Source organism: Talaromyces rugulosus, chromosome IV (genome assembly GCF_013368755.1).
Source record: "Talaromyces rugulosus chromosome IV, complete sequence".
In the NCBI taxonomy this organism is placed as follows: Eukaryota; Fungi; Ascomycota; class Eurotiomycetes; order Eurotiales; family Trichocomaceae; genus Talaromyces; species Talaromyces rugulosus.
In genome coordinates this window covers 3048483-3070091 of record NC_049564.1, presented here as the reverse complement: position 1 = coordinate 3070091, position 21609 = coordinate 3048483, and the positions used below count along the sequence as shown (strand labels likewise).

The following is a 21609-nucleotide window of genomic DNA, read 5'->3' as shown; positions in this document are numbered from 1 at the left end:
GGCTAGTTACCGACTCTTTGAAAGCTGAAATAGTGCTTTCGTCTTTCTCGTTTGCATTTACATTTTATTTTGGGCTGATATAGAAGATACCCTGGGGGTATTCTTACTGATCCTGTATATTTAGCATTGGGTGGGTATTCGATGGGGACAAAAATCTCATGGCTCATTTGCGAGTCATGCACCTTTCATGGGTCTTTTAACTTCTGTTTCTTACTATACATACTATAATTAATGTATATTTTCGGGTCTGCATTTATTTATTATCTAAGTAGCATATATTGATGTTATAATATTCTGGGATATTGTGATCTAATGATTCTGGAAGTATAATTCCGGTGCCAAATGGGAGTATAAAAAAACACACTAACCGTGGCATCCTCCCGCTTTGGGTTAGGGTTGGAGCGGAGGGTGGGTAGGATGCCACGGTTACTCCACACATCGAACCGAATACATCATATCATCACTATCACGATGGCGAACATGACGGCGTTACTGGGCAACACGGTGGAAATTGACAGCTCGGACTCAGATTCAGCGCTTGGAGACGATACATCGACATACAACACATCGATCGGGTCGAGTATCCGGCGACATGAATGGAAACACGGCCGTCGTTACCACTCCTACCAAGCTGGCACCTATAATTTCCCCAACGATGAACAAGAACAAGACCGACTGGATATGATTCACTACGTGTACTACCGGGCTTTGCATGATCGCCTTTTCTTAGCACCCATTGATCCATCTCAAGGTCTTCGTGTTCTTGATATTGGCACTGGGACGGGGATATGGTCGATGGAGCTAGGTGACCAATACCCTGGTGCAAGTGTGATTTCAGGAATTGATCTCAGCCCGATCCAACCAGCCTGGGTACCTGCAAACGTCAAGTTTCTCATCGATGATGTCGAACTGCCATGGCCGGAGTCACAAACGTATGATTTTATTCATTGTCGGTATATGGCTGGCTCCATCAAGGACTGGCCTCAGCTTATACGGCAATGTTATGAACATCTCGAACCTGGAGGGTGGCTAGAGCTGCAGGAGTCAGCAAACCAGTTGTACTCGGAGGACGGCAGTTTAAAGCCGGACAATGCCATTGTCAGGATGATGAATGGCTTGATGGAGGCATGTGAGAAGATTGGTCGCACCATGGATCCGGCCCCATCAATGAAAAACTGGGTTCAAGATGCAGGGTTTGTAGAAATCAAACAAGAGAGTTTTAAACTGCCTGTTGGCAGTTGGCCAAAAGACCCTAGGTTGAAGGAAATCGGATTGCTTTTAGGCATCAATTTTGTGGAAGGTGTCGATGCATTCACAGCAGCACCTTTTAGGGATGTCTTAGGTTGGTCGGAAGTGGAAGTGCAGGTTTTGAATGCGAGTGTGAAAAACGCTATTCGGCAGAAGGATGCTCACCCACTGTTTGATTTCCTCGTAACGACGGCGCAAAAGCCAGCATGATTTGAATTAAACTCAAATTTCTCGTTTATAAGATTAACTCGATCATAGCGCTCGATCTTTTTTCATGTCTTTTGGCTACGGGACCCGACCTGTCAGGTTCTTGAGCTGCCGGAAACCTGTTCAATTATGGCTCAGTTCGTAATCCTTAGTATTATCAAAAATAAGAGGATCTATAGGAGTATAAAAAATAAACTGGCTAACATCGTTACATTTTATGGTTAATTGAAAAGAAAAACCTTGTGAAAATAATACGAGCTACGCAGGGGTCCTTTTACTCTGTTGTGGTAGACGTCGAGCGATACTTTAATAACAGTTCATTATGTACAAGCTCCAATGTATTCTGCGTAAACCAATAAGATACATATAAGCAATTAATTCAGAACAGCCTTTTCGTTGATAATACCCAGATTTTCCTTACTACTAGGGACTTAGTAATCAATATTTATTTACGTAACTACAAGGATTTTATTTGAAAACTTCTATTTAACGACCAGAATTTTTATAAATTGCATATATCGAGCATGAGGAACAAATAATTAAACTTTATTGGATATAAACGATCCTCTATGGCCCACTTCGCACGCTTCCACAAGCATGTGGGTTTCTTATATCCAATGGTTACTAGTTATGTAAACTCGGATAATTCTGTTCTCCTTCTTTGTATAGCCCTTCCATACTTGACCAGAGCTGTTCTCATGTGATGGATATATATGGGACAGGAAAAAGGAACGGACTATTGTTACTCCAAAATTCAAAAAAAAAGACAGATGTAATGCAACAGACCGAACTCTGGAAACGAAAAAGAAAATACCGAGGTTTGATCCCGGAATGGTTCCTGAAGAACTCGGGTCTGTTCCGACGCCCTTCAATTAGCAGCAAGAAATCTTAAAAAGAAAAAGAGAAAAAAAAAGAGCATAGCGAGGTTCCTGAGACGGTCCTAACTTGAATTTTTCCATCCCCATCCTCATGCTCCCCAACTTCCTTCTTCCTTGAGCTACGCATTCATTTATTTTCTCAAAAGATGGATACAATTGAGAAAGTGGATGTTTTAGTCTGTGGAAGCGGCTCTGCTGGTCTCTCCGCGGCAACCTGGCTCGCCCGATGTGGAATCCGCTGCAAGGTGTTAGAACGTCGTGACGGTCCTTTGACTTTAGGTCAGGCCGACGGCGTTCAATGCCGAACTGTCGAGATATTCGAAAGCTTTGGCATCGGCGAGGAGCTTCTCCGCGAAGCTTACCATGTTCTGGAAGTAGTTTTCTGGGCCGATGATGGCTCTGACGTTATCAAGAGAACGGATAGGACGGCGGACACTCAACCTGGCTTGTCGCACCAGCCCCATGTCATACTTAACCAGGCGCGTATAAACAAGCTCTTGATAGAGGCGATGTATCGATTCAACAAACAGGAAATTGACTATGGTTACGACATTAAACACCTGGAAGTTGATAGTCAACTGGCTAAGGACCCTTCAGCATATCCGATTAGAGTGATCACCAGAAAAGGAAACAAGCTGGTACAATTTGAGGCCAAGTACGCACTTGTAAGTCCTGCGTGATTTTTGATATGGCTAAATATGAGTGATGTTCTTACGCGTTTGCAGGCTTGTGATGGCGCCCACAGCATTGTCCGCCGCTCTCTAAACTTCTATATGATCGGTGATAGTAGCGATTCAGTCTGGGGTGTGATGGATATAGTACCCCGGACCAACTTCCCAGATATCCGGAAAAAGGCTATTATCCGGTCCAAACTAGGTAACTTGCTAATAATTCCTCGTGAGGGCGACAGCTACAGTCTAGTGAGGTTCTATATCGAACTTCCTGCAGGAATCAAGGCCACGGAAGTTAAGTTAGATGATATACAGCGTACAGCCAGCAAAATCCTGGGTCAATATGATGTAGACTTTACAGAAACTATCTGGTGGTCTGCTTATCCTATTGGGCAGCGTCACTCTGACTCCTTCCATAAAGACTTTCGGGTTTTCTTGGCAGGCGATGCTTGCCATACACATTCCCCCAAGGCTGGACAAGGAATGAATGTTAGCCTGCAAGACGGATACAACATTGGGTGGAAACTTGCCTCTGTCTTGAAAGGATTGGCTCCCCCGTCTATACTAGAAACGTATGTTCTCGAGCGGAGGAAAACAGCTGTTGACCTAATCAAATTCGATCGTTATTTTTCAAAACTCTTCACATCAGCTGGGAAAATATCAACTGAAGAGTTTCAGAAGGTGTTTATTCAGTCTGGGAAATACACAGCTGGGTTAACGGCAAAATACGACAAGTCATTGATTACCTCTCATATAGACGAAACGCAAGAGCTTGCCACCAATGTTGTGGTGGGAATGAGATTACCCAGTGCTCAGTGTGTGCGCTTCTGCGACTCGAAACCACTTCAGTTAATGACTTCGCTAAAATCAGATGGCCGATGGCGTGTTATCGCTTTTGCAGGCGACCTCAAATTGCCTATTAACAAAGCTCGTTTAACTGCTGTGAGTGGAGAAATTAATATGCTGTGCTTCCATTGACCTACGTGCTTGCTAACATGTATATGCTCAGCTCGGCTATTATCTCGCTTCACCTGAAAGCCCAGTATATCGTTTCACCCCTATTGGCGGTGACATCGACAGCCTGATCGAATTGATTCTAGTAGCCTATGGAAACCGCCATGAAATTGAACTTGGGCAGATCCCCTTATCTTTCTACCCAGTCTCTGGGGAAAATAAAGTACGAGATCTCCATAAAATTTTCTTCGACGATGAGGGCTACGATAAGAGCAATGGCCAGCTGTATAATCACCTCGGCATAAACCCTCAAAAGGGATGTATTATCATTGCTCGACCCGACCAATGTAAGCCATGCTCTGTGCCTTGAGAGCCACTAATGCTGTGGATATTTCTAACGGGTCTACTTAGATGTCTCTGCTGTTTTCGGCTTGGATAGTTACAGACAAATCGGAAAGTTTTTTGAGGGCTTCTCAATCCCTCAGGATGGACAGCGGGCATTTTCTGAATCCAAATTGTAATTAGTTAGCGGTGTATTACTGTAGCGCCTGTATATACTGTAACAAGTCGTCAGAATACAGAAACCCGAGAAACTCCAATGGAATTTGCTATAATGTATTCAGTATTACGTCAACTAAAGCCAATATAGTACTTACAACCAACTGTACTCATGCCCTAGAAAGGGTATTTGATTTTTTGATGTCGCGGAAGTCCTTGCCGACGATTGCAGGGCTTTACCAACCCACCATGCCATGAGATTAGCCATGGTACAGACACAAAAAATTGCAGGGCGCTAACAGTGTAAATATCCATGATCCTTGCTTTCAGGGTCTTGAGGCGAAAAAGAGCCTCGGAGCAACCGGACTACGTCGGCGCGGCCGAGACTCATTTTGAAAGGCAAAGTATCTTTCTCATGCATCTCGCCTCAAACAGCGTCGCCTATGTCTGACCTATGCATTATCCCCGTAGGCATTCTAAGCTGTGTCGGCCAACGTGATTACCCTAGTGATCGAGAATCTCAGACTTCTCGACTGCATAATGTTGGCCGTGCCACTCCATCTTTTGATATTGACGTGGTTGTCTTTTGGCTTGGGACTGTCCTGGGCGTCATCGAAGAATCAGCAGAACCCATGCGGCGCATTATATTATCCATAGTTGGCTCCTAGGCTCTTCTGCTTGTAGCTCGGAGCACGAGATTATCAATGACCTAACCTAACCTATTACGAACGAGGTCATTTTTCGGATAAAAACAGAGATTTGTTTCCGAAATTCACTGTGTTGCTCAACCGTGTGGTCTATCCTTCATGGAACGGCACCATCCCTCTCGAGGGAACAGAACCGCGCCTCCAAAGGCCAAACGATAGGCTGTGAGGGCCCGATCGAGTGCAAGAAGCACTTCAGATTTTGTTGTCTGAGCAAGTCCAAGCTGGCCGGAGTGATCCCGACTGCGGTAACAGAACTGAGAAGGTCCGGCACACCCACATAACTACATAATACCCTAGACAGCTCGCTGCTAGCAGTCTAGCAGCTTTCTGGGTCTTCTTGCATCAGTATTTCAAGCCCGTCGGGAAGAGAAAGACGAAAGATGGCCGGACGCCGCATCTCCCATCTGGTCCAAAAGTCGTCCCACTCCTGGGCAGCCTCGCAACACCCCATTCCTTGATACGCCCTACCGTAAAATCCGGGACGGACGTAGCACGGAATCTATCCGATAGTAAGCACGTTCACCCGGAAGATTGAACCTTTCACATTCTCCCTGGTTTTTCTATATGTAATATTAAAACTGTAGTTCCATGTCATTGTGGCCTAGGTCCTCGGTTACATGACTTACATCCTTCGCGTAAATATTTCTTCGACTCCTTGCTAGGTCATGATAGATAAATAATCTTCTAAATACCAATTATTTATTCATTCTCCAAGTATCGAATTCTCCAAATTTCTCCAGTACAACTAAATCCATTTCGCCAGGCGACAGGATCTTTCAGCTTCTCTCGATATGTTTTTCATACAATTTCTGTTTTTATTTGCATCAACCGTCTTTCTCCCCGGGGCAACCTCAACATTTTCTGGTCACCTTGCTGATACTCATATTCATGCGATACCTCCTGCATACGCGAATGCGCTCGATGTTGCCGGCGGTGATCCTTCTGGCTACCCAACACCAGCTTGGTCTATCGAAGGCACCATTGAAAGCCTTGCTCTGGTAGGGTCTAGCTACGGTGTCCTTTCTATATCGACACCAGGTGTCCCTATTGCTGGCGTAGGACAAACTGCCAGAGACCTATGTCGTGAATTGAACATCTACCTAGCCAATTTGACAAGCTCGTATCCTGAAAATATCGGTTTCTTTGGGGCTTTGCCTGATTGGAGAGATATAGATGGGACGATAGCAGAAATAGACTTTTTGTACTCAACTCAGAAACAGGCAATTGGAATTGGCTTTTATACTTCCTACGGCGATCTTCTTCCTGGTGATCCGACGTTTAAAGCTATCTGGGATAAGCTTGAAAGTTATAAAGCTTTGGCTTTTTTACACCCGGGAGTGATGGATGTATACCCAAGATTTATTGGTGATTTTCTTCCACAACCGATCATTGATTACCCGCAAGCGACTACACGGGCCGCTGTTGATCTTGTATTCAGTGGCGTCGTATCAAATACCCCAAACGTTGATATAATTCTCTCTCATGCGGGCGGTACGCTTCCTTATTTTGCCGAGCGTGCCTGGGGAAGTCTTTTGATACCTAGTATCGAAAATAGAAGTGCTGTAGATTCAGCTACCGCAATCGCTCAATTCAGAAACTTCTACTACGACATTGCCCTCAGTGCTTCGCCTACGCAGCTGAATGGACTGTTACAAAACACTAATCCGTCGCATGTCCTCATGGGAACAGACTATCCGTACGCTGACTCTACGCTGATTGCGTCGAGCAATGATGAATACTTGGATTTTGCAGCCGCGCATCCCGAAATTGCTGCTCCTGTGTTGAGTAAAAATGCTAAGGTACTAATCGAGAGGCACGCGCCCATCAACTGAACTACAATTTGTTGATACATTCATCACTCTTCATGCCAAAAAGAAGAAGCAAAACAAAAACAAAAACTGGAAACTGATTGAAGACTTGTATTTCATCTTTCGCTTCCGTGTCTAAATTATCATGACATTTTAAGGATTGGTTATATATAATACCGTACCTTTTCAGATACAATTCCAACGGGTTTGCATCTTTTTATTTACTTTCAGAGATTTAGAGCCGCTCCAGACCAAATATTTAAGCCAATTTACGGCACCTCACTACACAAAGGATAATTAAATTACAAATAGACTGGCTCCAAGGGATTTAATTTGGGACTCAATTTGGTTTTAAGTATGAATCAACTCCTAATAGGGTGGGTGCTCTTCAGCATTGTTCAGGGCATGTCGGAAACATCCCGTGGCGCCTTGGAGCTAGGCAGGATATGCGGTTCTTGGTCTCGCATTGACCATTGTGGAAAAGTGTAACGAGCGAGTTACCAAAGAGCCGATAACTGGGGGCACAGCTATTCCCGGACCGGTCATATGCTTCGGTTTTCTTCCAGAAACCGAGGGAGCCGGTGGCTAAAGAAGACAACTATAGATTTCTTTACTGACCTCGATCTCTGATAAAACCATTTTTTGTGACTCCCGGAGCAGGTCCGTTTCTTCAGAAGTGCGAGAACTTTCTTATACTTGCGAGCAAGGCAAGAAATAACGACAGTGATATTTAAAGAGAAAAGAATAAGATTTTTTGTTTTATCTGAGAGTTCCTTATTAGGTTAATCCTTGTATCTGTGTGCAAAGGTACAACAATTCGATATACACCCTGCTGCGTCTCACACTTCCCTCTTACCGGGATCGCCATATCTTCCACCACAATAGTTGTATCTCTATAAAAACCTTGATTTAATCTCTAGGCAACATTTAACTAGATTATATACCTAGTTCTCCCCGACCTATTATTTTTAGATATTATATATAATCAGGGAGGTAGTTCTCGCTTATCTAGGTTTAATATCCATTTAACAAGCGACTCCTCTTCAAAATTAGTCAATTTATGTCCCTTAGCGCGTGTTTCCGCTCGATACGACATGCCTTTTAATCTGTCTTGAAGAGTTGAACGCGAGACGTTATAAATCTTTGCTGCTTGCCGTACAGAGTGGATTTTTTTATTTCTATTGCGAATTGGAGGCATATTGACGTGTTGAATTATATGGAATTGTATGGAACACGTTTTGGAAGGGAAGTGGGAGACTTGGCTGGGTGGCCAACTCGGGTGTGGATTATGTGATTCTGTTAAAGTCAAAGTTATTTGATTCTAATTATAAGGGACAGATGGACTACTTATATATATATAGACCCAATGCCTGCATCACAGCCACTGGGATATTCAAGAGTCTCCTTCCCTTATATCTCTTGGTTGTTACTTCTCTTGGGCGATATAACTTCGGTGCAACGTTGCTCGTGAGCGAGATATCTGTTGGGCGGGGCCCTTAGAATGGTATATTATCATATCAAGAAGACTTGCGTGAAATCACTGCTAACGGTATGTTCAGTATCGCAGTGTATAGTGACCTGATCTTGAACATCATTCAATTTTCCACTTTCCAACGAACGACTACGTGTGGCAGTTCAAACAACATATGAATATACTTGAAAATGACTTTGATAAATCCAGTACGCTGTAGATGCTAGTGGAATTTAGATTCTTGATATATAATCCTAACTTCGCTCAGTCATTTTCAAGCTTTTTAACTCCATGTCTGTAGTTCTTTCTGGATTAAGTTCCTCGGTTGATGAGGTCAGGCTCATTCCAGTACGGCCACGTGTATGTTTGCTAATATGTCTTTCTAAAGGTGCGCGATTTGTTGTCGGTTGGATAACTGTTCTCCGCTCGACGTCCATGGTAGTTTTCGGGAAAGGTCTCTGGCTGCCACCATCGTTCTGAAGATGGCAATCAGTGCTTCCGTCTTGGGAGATGATATGAAGACATATAGCAAGTGGGCGCAGCGTTACTGTAGCTGCAGCAATCATGCTTATACCAACTTCCACCACGGACCATATGATAAGGTCGGCGTTGGAATACAGGAAGTCATCCAACTTCCATAAGAAATGAACATATGTAATTCTCACTATGGTTGCAACACTGGCGCTGAGGTTGACATTAGCGTGGATCGACCATTTGAGAGACGCTGTTCACTCACAGAGAACCGACAGAGAAAATGACAACCACCCATATTTAAAGCTTTCTGGTCATGCTCATGTTCTTGATCATAAACATAGGCAGGACGGCAAGAATCATGTCTCCAAGTATGAGTATCACTCCATGTACGTACGTAGCCGCGATCAGTTTATAAGGAGAAGCACAGTGGCCAGAAAGTGGCTCGGTCACACGTTCCCAGAAATACGAAATCGGGTAGCATGAAAATAAGGACCAGAAAAAATAGAAGATGGAAAAAGAGCACACAACAGAAATGGTAACATAAAGTATGTAGACATGCTGACGCAGAATGTTAACCCGAAGTAACGTAATGGTAAATGAAACCTTAACTAGGCAAGAGATTATCACATATAGCAGTTCAGAAAGAAAGAAATACTATAAAATGTTAGCTAAGTACCGTAGCGTACAATAATGTACAACATTACCTTCAACCCTTTCTGTAGATCTGTAAGCATAATAAACTCTGCGGACTTCCCCATCCCATTTGCGACCCCAGCTATGAGCAGACTGGTCACGGTAGTGAATAATATCTAAGCAGTCTCAGTCGCTGTCGGACGGTATTGTCGGGAGGTAGCTATTTACCAAGGTTACACCAAGTAGAATATCATCCAAACCGAATGAAAATTTGATGCGTAATCGAACATAAAACCGTAGCGCGACCATAAACCAGGATGCTACTAAGATCCCAGTCGATACTCCCACCACATAGGAATTTTTATCACCCATGGCAATAATCATGGAGATATAATGACTCTGAATGCATACAATAACATTGTGCGCGATGTGGTAACACTACTACGACAGGTGTGGAATAAATTGTGGGAGTTTTGGTCTCAAGAAATGGTGGCAAGGTGCAGGTTATGGTGGCTTGGGCATATTTTGGAAAGGGACAAACCTTACTGCCAAAAGGGGCTTTGAAGGAATATTTTGACATTCTGATAATTTCGATATGTCGTTTGCAATTTTATAAAAAATTTCTTCACTGGAATAGTGTGTCCAATAAACATCTTATCATTGGATAGTACGATACAGGATTACGCAGTATTTAGAGTTTTACAACTTCAAGAACGTCAATTTCACATCATAATTTAAACTTTCTACTTCTGACGTTTTAGTGTTAGTGTTGTTTTAACGCTTTTCCGAGAGCATGGAGAAGTGCGGAGTAGCGTCACTAGTGCCACTGGTGTGATCTGCACTGACCCTCCTGACAGTGCAGGATCCCTAAATAGTAGAATGCGATTCAATTGAGACACGGTGACGGCTTCCCTCATTCAGAAATTCTCGACATGGCTGTGATTCAAGAGAGCAATACCAAATAACACCATAAGAGACCCTCATACACACAGATCGAGTATCTTCCTTTTTAATTTCCTATGTTTGGTATTATATTGTTTATTAGTATATTAGCTATGACGAAGTGTCAGGGTAATGATATCTCCTATTCAGTTTTCTCACTCAATTGATTCACACCTGAAATGCATTACAAAACCTGTGGGCAGTCAGGTTGGGTAAAAGACTGTCTGTGGTGAGGCTTATGAGCGCGTTTATGCACCTTTATCAACTAAAATATCCTCTTTATTGGTGTTCTTATGTTCAATGTTAATTTGTTTACAAAGCGCACTCAAAGAGCTCTCTACTCAAAACGTATCTCATGTATAGAAAATTCTCTATTTACTTTTTATTATAGAGAAACTTAAGAGATTCAAAGACAATATATACTATGGAATACACAGTCTTCAATCTCCCAGCTTCACTCTCCAAAATTACCATCAATCAATCGACATAATTTCCTTCCAACTCTAATTTAATGATTAGAAATTAATTAGTATTATAAGCGGCTCATTTATATTCGAAATACAAGTAAACATTATTTTTTATAAGAAGCATGTCAATTTAGATATGTAGTCGTAATAACATTTAGTTGCACTGTCCAATTCATCCGTGTCAGTTAACCTTTAAAGTAGCTATATATATATTCAAACCAATCACCACTTACATGGCCAAACAACATTGAAGTTGGCATGCATTGCAGCACTACAGGTCCGTATGTCAGCTGTATTCTCATGGTAGCCATATTTTCGAAATAATCATAACTTACATCGCAAAGATCCGGTAGGTTTCCATCACACTCCCAAATTTATTTAAGGTTTTCCCTTATGATAGCTATTAATATATATTCCAATTGATTATCATATTTTGATTTGTTGGAACTTTTGTGACTGTTATACCCGTTCTTAAATTCAAGACGAAAAAATGATCTTAATTTCAGAAGTAGCTTTTAGAAAACAAAAGATTTGTTACTTAATGACCGAACCTTATTTGTATGGTACAGGCCACATATTAGCGCAGTAAGTACTGGAAATGATACAACAGAGTACGTGAGATATAGCGATGCCATTTTCTACCCCACAGCACCGATTGTTGATATTAGACAAGTCCACGACACGAAAACTGGCCCTATGCTAAGAGATCTGCCGTCAATTCGTATTACTGAGCTCGGCATTTGACAATCGACTGTTATTGACTAGGTTAGTGCTATTATTGCATACGCCTTGGTTTTAGGGTTTCTTGGCTCACGTGATAGTGAGACTGAGAAAGATACTGGACAACATCTTCACCACTAATTTCCTGGATAATTACAACGTTTGCCGGCTAATGAAGGAGCCGATACTCGATTGACATTGATAAATATTCCTGGCGCAAAGCTACCGCACTGACTGTATGAAGGACCCCGGAGCATTGCTTTTCCAAGCCAGGCCATCACTTTCGCCACCTCATGGATCTCCACCGGCTGGGCTAATTAGAAGCCAGCTGTTTTACCGTGCAGTCTGGTTCCACCCCGCGATATCACAGACCAGCAGAATTCCTCCACGCAAATGGACCAATCCCATCTTTCATGCCCAGCCCTTGGAACTTGGTCCGTGCTTTAACATTTGTGCACTGTTCGCTAACCCTAATTTATATCGTTTTGCCGGCTTTTTGGTTTTAGGTTATACTCTTTCCCGCGCGTCCAAAACGTCTCCCTGGATAGTTTCATTTCTCTTCCCCAGTCAAACCGACCGTCTGGGAGCTATTTAGATCTCGCATATCCCTTCCCATCGAACTTCAGCCCTTTCTTCTCTTCTTGTCCATACCCCAGATTCTCCTACCTACATCTTAATACCCGCCTTAGCTCCATTAATTGTCCCTTGGAAGGGATTGATCCGCCATCATGTCTATCCTTAAGTTGGTCGAGGATCGGCCGACGCCCAAGGTCGTCTACAACTGGAGGGTATACCTCCTGGCCGCCGTTGCATCATGTTCATCATGTATGATCGGCTATGACAGTGCTTTCATCGGTACAACGCTGGCTCTGGACTCGTTCAAGAGTGAATTCCACTTCAACATCATGTCTACCACTACCAAAAACTTGATCAGCGCCAACATCGTGTCCTGCTATCAGGCTGGGGCCTTCTTCGGCGCGTTCTTCGCGTACCCCATTGGCCATTTCTGGGGCCGCCGTATAGGTCTGATAGCGGCTGCTATAGTTTTCATTCTTGGTGCTGGTCTTATGCTGGGTGCTAATGGCTCCCGTGGGTTAAATCTGATCTACGCTGGACGAGTCCTAGCTGGTGTAGGCGTTGGCGCAGGCTCTAATATTACCCCTATCTATATATCTGAGCTGGCACCCCCTGCCATTCGAGGTCGTCTGGTCGGTGTTTACGAATTTGGCTGGCAGATTGGTGGTCTTGTGGGTTTCTGGATCAATGTAAGTCAGAACTGTCTTAATTCTATTATACCGAGTTAATCCATTGTTTTAGTTTGGTGTCTCCGAGACCTTGGCTCCAAATCACAAGCAGTGGTTGATTCCCTTCGCCGTTCAGCTGATCCCTGCCGGTCTTTTGTTAATTGGTAGTATCTTTATCCGCGAGTCGCCCCGTTGGTTATTCTCGTGTGGTCATCGTGAAGAGGCCATTAAGAACCTTTGCTGGATCCGCCAGCTACCCGAGGACGATATCTATATGATTGAGGAGATCAGTGCCATTGACCAGGCCCTGGAGGAGCAGCACTCGACCATCGGTGTTGGCTTCTGGAAGCCATTCCACGCGGCCGCCACCAACAAGCGTGTTATGTACCGTCTGTTCCTGGGTAGCATGCTTTTCTTCTGGCAGAATGGCTCCGGCATTAATGCGATCAACTATTATTCCCCGACCGTCTTCAAGGTAGGCCATACCAGCACCAAAAACCAGGCAACCTTGCTAACCCCATTTCGCAGAGTATTGGCGTGACTGGCACCAACACCAGCCTTCTGAGCACTGGAATCTTCGGAGTAGTCAAGACTGTCGTGACATTCGTGTGGCTGCTGTATCTCATTGATCGTGTCGGTCGCCGCAACCTGCTCCTGATCGGTGCCGCTGGTGGCTCCGTCTGCTTGTGGATTGTTGGCGCATACATCAAGATCGCTGAGCCGGAGAATAATCCCAAGAGCAGCATGGACGGTGGAGGTGTTGCGGCCATGTTCTTCTTCTACCTGTGGACCGTCTTCTATACCCCAACCTGGAACGGTACACCGTGGGTTCTCAACTCGGTAAGTTTGCGACGGCCAAGTCCCGCGAAATAGAAGGACAAAGGTACTAACCGCCACTTGCAGGAAATGTTCGACACGAACATGCGTTCTCTGGCCCAGGCATGTGCCGCCGCCTCCAACTGGCTGTGGAACTTCCTCGTCTCGCGGTTCACCCCGCAGATGTTCACGACCATGGGCTACGGCGTGTACTTCTTCTTTGCTTCGCTAATGATGTGCTCAATCCTCTTCGTCTGGTTCCTCGTCCCTGAGACCAAGGGTATTCCTCTCGAGAGTATGGAACGGCTGTTCGAGATCAAGCCTATCTGGCGCGCGCATGGCCAGATCGTTGCTAATCTGCGCGTGGATGAGGAGCAGTTCCGTAACGACATCCAAGAGTCTAGCCTCGCTCAGGCTAAGCTTTATGCGGAGCAAGTTGAGCATACCGCGGCGCAAGAACCTAAGAATTAATGGTGTATAATTTACTTTCTAGTCATGTGGTTAATTCAATAATTGGCAGGAGTGAAAGCAAAGTAGATCTATATTATATCATTTAGGTGCTGCATTCTGCTCAAAAGCTTCTGTTACTGGGCTGGGAACAACTAGAGGGAAAGTAGCCCCCTCCACGGGCATTCCATTTTGTCTATTAAGTTCGCTAAAGAGCTCACGTTGGGGGGGTTTGGCGAGGTCTGGATGGAGTGCTCAGCTGTCGCACATGCAACTTCCAGTTCTCTGATTCGCTGATGGAGAGTATGGATATATCTGTTTTGGTTAGAGGTATTCAATTTGCTATGCTCGTCAATCAACGAATTCTCATGAAAACTTACTCGTCCTTCCTCGCGGTTCGGGCATTTTCCGTATTATGGACACACTGGTCGATCCGATACGAACGTCTCTCACATGGCCCACATATGGGTTTAGTTCCGTCGCAGCGAATTTTCTTCTCCCTGTACGAGTCGCATGCCAATGGTGACCTTACGACGTGCTGTAGCTCGTCGTTTCGGGTCCGCGGAACCTTTCAGGGACATTTTGTGAAGACGGGCAAGATCCGGTTCTCTGAGAGGCCGGCCAGGTTAGATAGCCTAAAAAATAAGATCTGCCGTGATCTGATAAGGAGAGAGACTCCGTCGTTTGTCCAAGTAGTGGAGCCAAGGCTTTTCCGGGGTGGCGGGGAACGGGTGCATTCCGGCTGATTTTTGTCTTGAAGAGCTATCTGACGTGGGATTTGGTACGGATTCGTATTTTTGTCTAGTGGTAAAATCTAGTCCCTTCGCGACATTCAGCTGCGTAAGCAAAGGCCCACAATGGAATATGTTAATGTCATAGCATGACTGTATCAATAAAACTCACACGAAGGCTATGGTCGACATGGAATTACTGCAACTAAGCCGACTCGCACTATATTGGGATGGATGAGGATGACTGGAGCAACGCCTGAACGACCAGTCTATATAAGATATGATTCCAGTGTGACTCCGTACGCATGATCTCACTGACGTAGCGTGGTTGATGGTCTGCACTTGTCAACCGGATATGACTATCACCTACCAAATCCCCACTAAGGGAGCCCTTTTTGGTGTAGTGGTAATAAAGTCTGACAGCACTTTTCAAAAACACACTAATGGAACTAATAACCTTAGCGCATCCCACAGGTTCACTACTTTTTATGCCCACCTCTGTATATCATAGGCTAAGCTAAATATATAGGATGTCGGGTGTCGGGCATCGGACTCAGAGGGTTGGTTACATGTAACTAATTTCACCTACGCGAAACTTTAGGATCGGTGCTTCAACCTTCCTGTTCCGTACAGTAATGAAATGCAACATCAGAAGCTTATTTTCGAAAGAACGGCTTGGAATACCCCATTCGGACCTGAACTTCTTGCTTGCACTGATAAGCAGTGATGGTATTCAGAACTTTTTTTTTGATCCTTGACAGCGAGCAACAGAAGACTAAAGCATTACTCTAAGAAGGATTCATCATATTTTAAGACATTCGTCCATCTATGATCACTAATTTCAACAAAGCTCTTTGGCGGCTAAATTCACGCCAGTGGCATAATAGATAGACATGATCAAGGTCGTCGACACAAGATTCTCCAGTTTGGGGCGATAAATATTGATGACCCGGTCAGGAATCCAATAGGCTCCATTCCATGTTTAATGAAATTTCAAAGGCAATTAATTCCTTTTGCAAAAATCAGGCTTTTGAAATCATGAATATATAAAGCTGTCAGACTATCGCTCCGCACAACTTCGATGTTATAATAACAAAAATTCAATCAATCTCATTGAATCTCCTTACCCAAGAAACCAACCCAAAAAATTTCCGTGTGACTAGTCCATTCAAATGCATTTCAATCCGGTCACCGCTGTCTTTACCGCCACGGCCATGGTCGCTTCGATCCTCGCAGCCAGTAATGACCTACAGATCTTTAAGCAGGCCATTGACGACAGCGACGTCGTGGCGGCTTCTAAAGCCTTGATGTCTGCAGGCAATTGCGATATAGCCGGTACAATTCATTCCAATATCTGTTCACAGGAAAATCATTTTACTTCCAATATACTTGGCAGGGAGTACATATGTGTATGTGTCCAAAACAAGCTAACTGCCCACTTCGATTGCCAGGATGCATCGAGATTGTCGAATCTATCATCGAACCTTGTGCCACTGCCATCAGCGGTTCCGGCGAGGATATTGGAGACGACTTGAGTTGTGTATCTGCCGTTTTGGAAGCCTTTGCGTCGTCTAATGGTGTAAGTACTTGCTCAATCGTACTTCTACTCTGTCTTGAACTCCTTCCCACATGCGCACTGATAAATTAATGAGAATTTTATGCTGATTACTCTACATGTAGAGCAATGCCTGTGTGACCTGTCTCCAGGAAGGCGTGGTGGAAATTGAGAAGCTCCTTAACCAGACCCTGCCTTCCCAGTAGATACATGAGAATACATGATTGCAGCCGATAGATGTGCTACACCTTAAATATCCTTGTGCTTATCATCACATCAGGATCTTTTCACCTGGACGTACCAGGAGTCTTGTAATTCAACCTTGTTATTCTCTCGTTTATTTTGTCGTTTAGAAGAATGAGTACATATTTTGATTATTTGGTCCTTAGTGGGAAATCTATAGAAATTCATCATATAGATATTGCCTTGTGTCATACTGTAGCCGGTACGTGAATTGGTTTCATTTTACAGTATCCTGCGCCTAAGCCTTTTTCCGACAATGATCCACAATCACCAGATTAGCCCAAGGAGGTCGCCGATGTAATCATATCGTCTCAAACTCAAATAACCAATCAAGAGACACACCCCAAGAACAGGTTGCGCCGCGGAACAACATGACTTCCAATTTAACGGCCCGCTCCTGAGGCTACCCTATAGACGTCTCTCAGCTCACTGTCTGATCTGATCGTAGGTTCAACGTTCTAGAAAGGAGTTTTCTACCGATGTCAACGAAGATGTATTTTAATGTCCCCACTCTGTCCCTCTGAAGACCCATGTAGTGCTTACGTAGTATCTGTGCTTTTTAGGAGCTTTTCCAGACACAGCCCTCGAAATGTGGATATTTCGTATTGTTTATAATACCTTTCGTAAATAGTGTTCAATAGTTTATAGATGTTATGAGCTATATACAGCTATAAGATTGGCTTTGTTCTAGGGTTTTTAAGGTGATCATCACTTACAGACTTTAACGGCAATTTAGCTTGTCGAATTTCAATATCTTTTTTTTACGACACTGGAATCAATTTGGTAAAGTATGATACTTTGTATATTCCAATAAGCAGGCAATACCTATATGAACTCGTTTAAGTGAGGGCTGATGGAACACAGTACTCGGCCATAAAAGAAAATCACTACAGCGGTCTCGGAACGTAACCGCGAATCCGTGATTTTCGCACCGGGTGAGTTCCGTATTATTATTATGATTGGTCTAACCCGGAATTTTTCGTAAATGAGCTAAGTCCTGGTAGGGACACAAAGCCTGTGTCAAACCGGATATGACTACCACCGACAATATCCCCACTGAGGGAGCTTTTTTGGTATGGTGGTAATAAAGTCTGACAGCCTGTTATCTAAGAGATGCCGAGACTGTTCCCTTGCTGTGCCACTTGCAAAATTTTGCGCATTTGGCGCATTTCGCGCGTTTAACATTATTTTCTCATCTGATTTTTGGTCAGATATCTGTAGCATCCCTCAAATAGTGGGTTGCCTGAGCGTGGTGAGGTAAAATCAATCATGCAGAGCGCACAAATGTACAAGTGCGTTCATGATGCTAAATCTTACAAGTGACACAGCGAAGGGGATAGAGCGAGTTTATAGTTTGTTGCATTGACTTTGCACAGACAGGGTGCCTCGAGACCAAGAAAAAGACACAATTTCAGTGGTTATTGCAGCTCATTGCCAGTGCGCAGTCCGCAAAAACTTTATCCTTCCAGCGCTAGTACTAACGAATGGGGAACAATCGATATAGCGGCTGTATAGCTGATACACGGTGACTTTCGTCTATCATTTAGACATGCAAATTCAGCTTTGTTCCCTATAGCGACGATTAACGGGCCCCACCGTGAATTAGAAAGTTTCCAACGGCAACTGACGAAGCTATCTGAGTGGCCTCAGCCTGGGTTAAAGTTCAGACGGAAAGGAAATATTTTTGCGCAAGGCTGGTCTCTCTGTCAATGTATTCTGAAATTATCTCGGACCGTCCTAGGTTATCCTCCTCTAGCCTTGTGAACACTAAGACATTATCACCCTATCCTAATGACCTCCGAACACCACTTCATCCTTCAGTCAAGTCAACATTGCCTTCATCTTCACGATCTAATAGACAATGACACCGCAAATACGTCCAGAAATTATCCCACACCCTTGGTATGTGAGCCGAACTGACACCTCCATCTCCAAGCCCCGGATACCACCATTGCTTGCCGACTATTACCTGAAACTAGAGTTATTTCGCCAGAACTCTACAATAGTAACCTCTGAGAGCCAGGGGCGGTTTTCTGAAAAGCAATATTGGGATTTGGGCCAGGGCAACAAACACCTAAAGCAGAATCCGGCAACCATAGAACAAGAAAACTATCAGCGAAGGGAAACAATCCGCTTTCCTACGTATCAGTCGATGCCCAGAATCCTCGACACAGACAAGAAACCTGAACAGCCATCAGGATGCTAGAAGATTAATGCTCTGTATCCGCCTTGGTATGGAGAACTTATCCAATAATAATGCTTTTCCAAAAATTTTCGCAAAAGTTTGATATTTCATAAACAAAAATATCCATATGGAAAACTGCAGCAGGTTCCGTGTATGATAGAAAAACCCGTCATAGGCATGTTATATCACATTATCAAGCCTTTACTTGTCTCTCAGAAAGTAACAAGAACAATAATGTGACGGTTCAGCGAATAGATGCCTGATATGTTCCTTGCAGCTTTGGACGTTGTCTTGCTAATATACCAACACCAATCGGACATTCTCACTCCCTTCATGTTTATGTATTCTCACCAAATAGCAGTTAGGTTAGGTATAATAATGGTAGATTAGCTGTTCATAAATAATCTTCTTTAGCTAAGATAGACAGGCAAAGGAGACCTGATAAAGTGCCGCGCCAGCTAGAAATACTGAATAGAGAGCAACATGCGAGTGCTCTTACCATACCATCCCCACTCCGTAGGTATTCGTTGGATTAGGACTCCACCGGAAACCTGTCCATCCTCGCTCTATTAAATTCAAATTTTCGCTAACGGACTAAGAGCCCAAGTTGGGTGGCAATGAAACCATCTGCCGCTCTGTTTGAGAATTGTCATCGTGATTCCGAGTCTGTTGTTTCAGGAAAGAGTGGTAATCTTCATTTTTTACTGGTCTAGAGTTAGTGGGGTGGATGTGTGCCCTGTAGGGTTCTTCTGAGTATCTTGACATGGACGATTGACCCCATATGATTCGTAATAATGGCCTCAGCGTTACCACGCTACCTGCAACAATTCCCAGAGCGGCCTCAGTCTGGGACCAGAGCGCTATTTCGGCAGTTGAGTCTTGATAGGCAAAAGGAATTAATTGTGTTGTCGTATTCCAGGAGTGGCAATACCCACATAAAATGTCTTCTCCCGACCATAGAGCGAAATAAGGAATTCGAACGATCACCACAATACTCGCACTCCATGTAACAGTTAGTGAAGATGTTGAAGGCATATGTGAGACTAACGGACCTGCAACCAATCCCCAAAACGACTGCAAGACAGATCTTTTGTTTTCGATTTACTCTGAGATGCTGGATCAAAAACCACGGCAGGATGCCAATAGTTAAGTCGGTTAAAAACTCACCCACACTGTAGGCATAGGCAGCTCGTGATATAATGATTGAACTAGCGCAGCTGCCTGTGGGCGTTCGATTCCAGTAATTAGAGACTGGACGGCATTGTAGGATGACAAAGAATGTGAGTAAACATCCCATAATGACTGTTAATATCGAAGCTGCATAAATAAACCATCTGTGTAGGCGCTCAATTGCGATACGGTGAAGGCTAATCAAGATGGAGATTTTTGCTGCCATGCAGGTCAAGGCGTAAAAGAACTCTCCCAACCACGAGCACTATAAACGTCAATTTGATCCTAATCACTCCAAGCCTAGCGAGCACTAGATGAAGAGGCCATACTAGCAATGCATTTCGGTGATTGCCCAGTCCAGTGGCGAAGTAATACGATCTCTGTCCTACCCCATAAATTGCTCCGATTATGCCGCACAAGGTCATTCCCAGGAACATTGCCTATCCTAGACGTTTAGCTCCTGCTTCTCTATTCATCGTTCTCTAGACATACCGCTGCCACTATCATCGTACTATCGTCCCATCCGAATGCCTTCACTAGATAGAAACGGACAAAGCACCGCAGGGCGACAGTTGTCAAAGTTATAGCTAAGGAAATAGCCGCGAGGATAACGATTGTCTCGCTTTTGCCCCGGACCATGTTGAACGATCCACGGCATGATTTAGTAAGGTAGCCTTGTTGACTCAGTGATTGATGAGCATTTACGGCCAACTCGAGATTATAATGAGAAGATCGACTTATCGAGGAAACCCAAAAGAAAACCACGAGATTTGATTAACTTCGCCACATGATCTCTAGACGACGTGGGAATCAAGCCTAGAAGCTGATAGGCTATGTCGACCTTTGGCTGGGACCGATGGTGGGGACCGATAACTGCATTTGGTTTGCCGGGTCACCCATACCAAATCCGTGGATACCACCAAACTCTGAAAGCGTCTAGACACGCCTCAATCAGATAAAACTTAACTCATGAGATCGGGGTACATTGAGTTCCGAACCGTGCCCTAAAAGTCATACATGGCGTCATAGAAGCAATTTGATCAACCCCCTCTCTTAAACGCCAATTCACTCCTGCATACCGTAAATACTGATCCACTGTGAGACCAACTGATATAATCATAGGATCAAATGCAAGACGCAACTATTTTACGAGGGTTTCGTTTATGCCGAATTACCCACTTTCTTTTTGCTCAACCTCCTTAATTCCTTTTGTTCATCTTTCGCGGTATTATAAAGCTAACTGAGGGATCTTTATCCTTTGATATAGTAGGCGGATATTCCTTATAATTTATATAATATAACGTTTTGTTGTCTAATAATTGTTTAGATTATTGATCTTGGTGCTAGGATAGGTCCAATAATATTTAGAGATTGAGTATAGTGTTTGTGCTATATTTTTAGGACTAGGTATATTCAAATCTGTATTAACTACTTCTTTTACTATTTTTAATACTGCTGATCTATTCTCTTTTCTAGCTTTTAGTATGCTAGGTTGCTACCGATTACTATCTCACATAAAGTTGTCGATTCTTATGTATCT

The 21609-nt window shown here is 43.8% G+C and overlaps 5 protein-coding genes across 5 annotated transcripts; all 5 read left to right on the top strand.

Annotated features, from left to right (window-relative positions):
* Positions 1 to 471: 471 nt before the first annotated feature.
* Positions 472 to 1458, top strand: TRUGW13939_07863 (uncharacterized protein; the record flags this gene model as incomplete). The annotated part of the gene is made up of 1 exon (XM_035491000.1): positions 472 to 1458. The coding sequence occupies one exon, from the start codon at positions 472 to 474 to the stop codon at positions 1456 to 1458; it is 987 nt and encodes a 328-aa protein (XP_035346893.1).
* A 1021-nt stretch (positions 1459 to 2479) lies between these two features.
* Positions 2480 to 4473, top strand: TRUGW13939_07862 (uncharacterized protein; the record flags this gene model as incomplete). Its single annotated transcript, XM_035490999.1, has 4 exons — positions 2480 to 2998; positions 3059 to 3946; positions 4014 to 4305; positions 4370 to 4473. Coding segments are annotated over 4 exons (1803 nt in total), but the record flags the coding sequence as incomplete, so codon positions are not given.
* A 1481-nt stretch (positions 4474 to 5954) lies between these two features.
* Positions 5955 to 6995, top strand: TRUGW13939_07861 (uncharacterized protein; the record flags this gene model as incomplete). The annotated part of the gene is made up of 1 exon (XM_035490998.1): positions 5955 to 6995. The coding sequence occupies one exon, from the start codon at positions 5955 to 5957 to the stop codon at positions 6993 to 6995; it is 1041 nt and encodes a 346-aa protein (XP_035346891.1).
* A 5411-nt stretch (positions 6996 to 12406) lies between these two features.
* On the top strand, positions 12407 to 14209 carry TRUGW13939_07860 (uncharacterized protein; the record flags this gene model as incomplete). The annotated part of the gene is made up of 4 exons (XM_035490997.1): positions 12407 to 12943; positions 12996 to 13397; positions 13451 to 13762; positions 13826 to 14209. The coding sequence occupies 4 exons, from the start codon at positions 12407 to 12409 to the stop codon at positions 14207 to 14209; spliced, it is 1635 nt and encodes a 544-aa protein (XP_035346890.1).
* Positions 14210 to 16088: 1879 nt separating this feature from the next.
* TRUGW13939_07859 (uncharacterized protein) lies at positions 16089 to 16677 on the top strand (the record flags this gene model as incomplete). The annotated part of the gene is made up of 3 exons (XM_035490996.1): positions 16089 to 16251; positions 16368 to 16495; positions 16597 to 16677. 3 exons carry the CDS (start codon positions 16089 to 16091, stop codon positions 16675 to 16677), a joined length of 372 nt encoding a protein of 123 aa, XP_035346889.1.
* Between the last annotated feature and the right edge of the window lie 4932 nt (positions 16678 to 21609).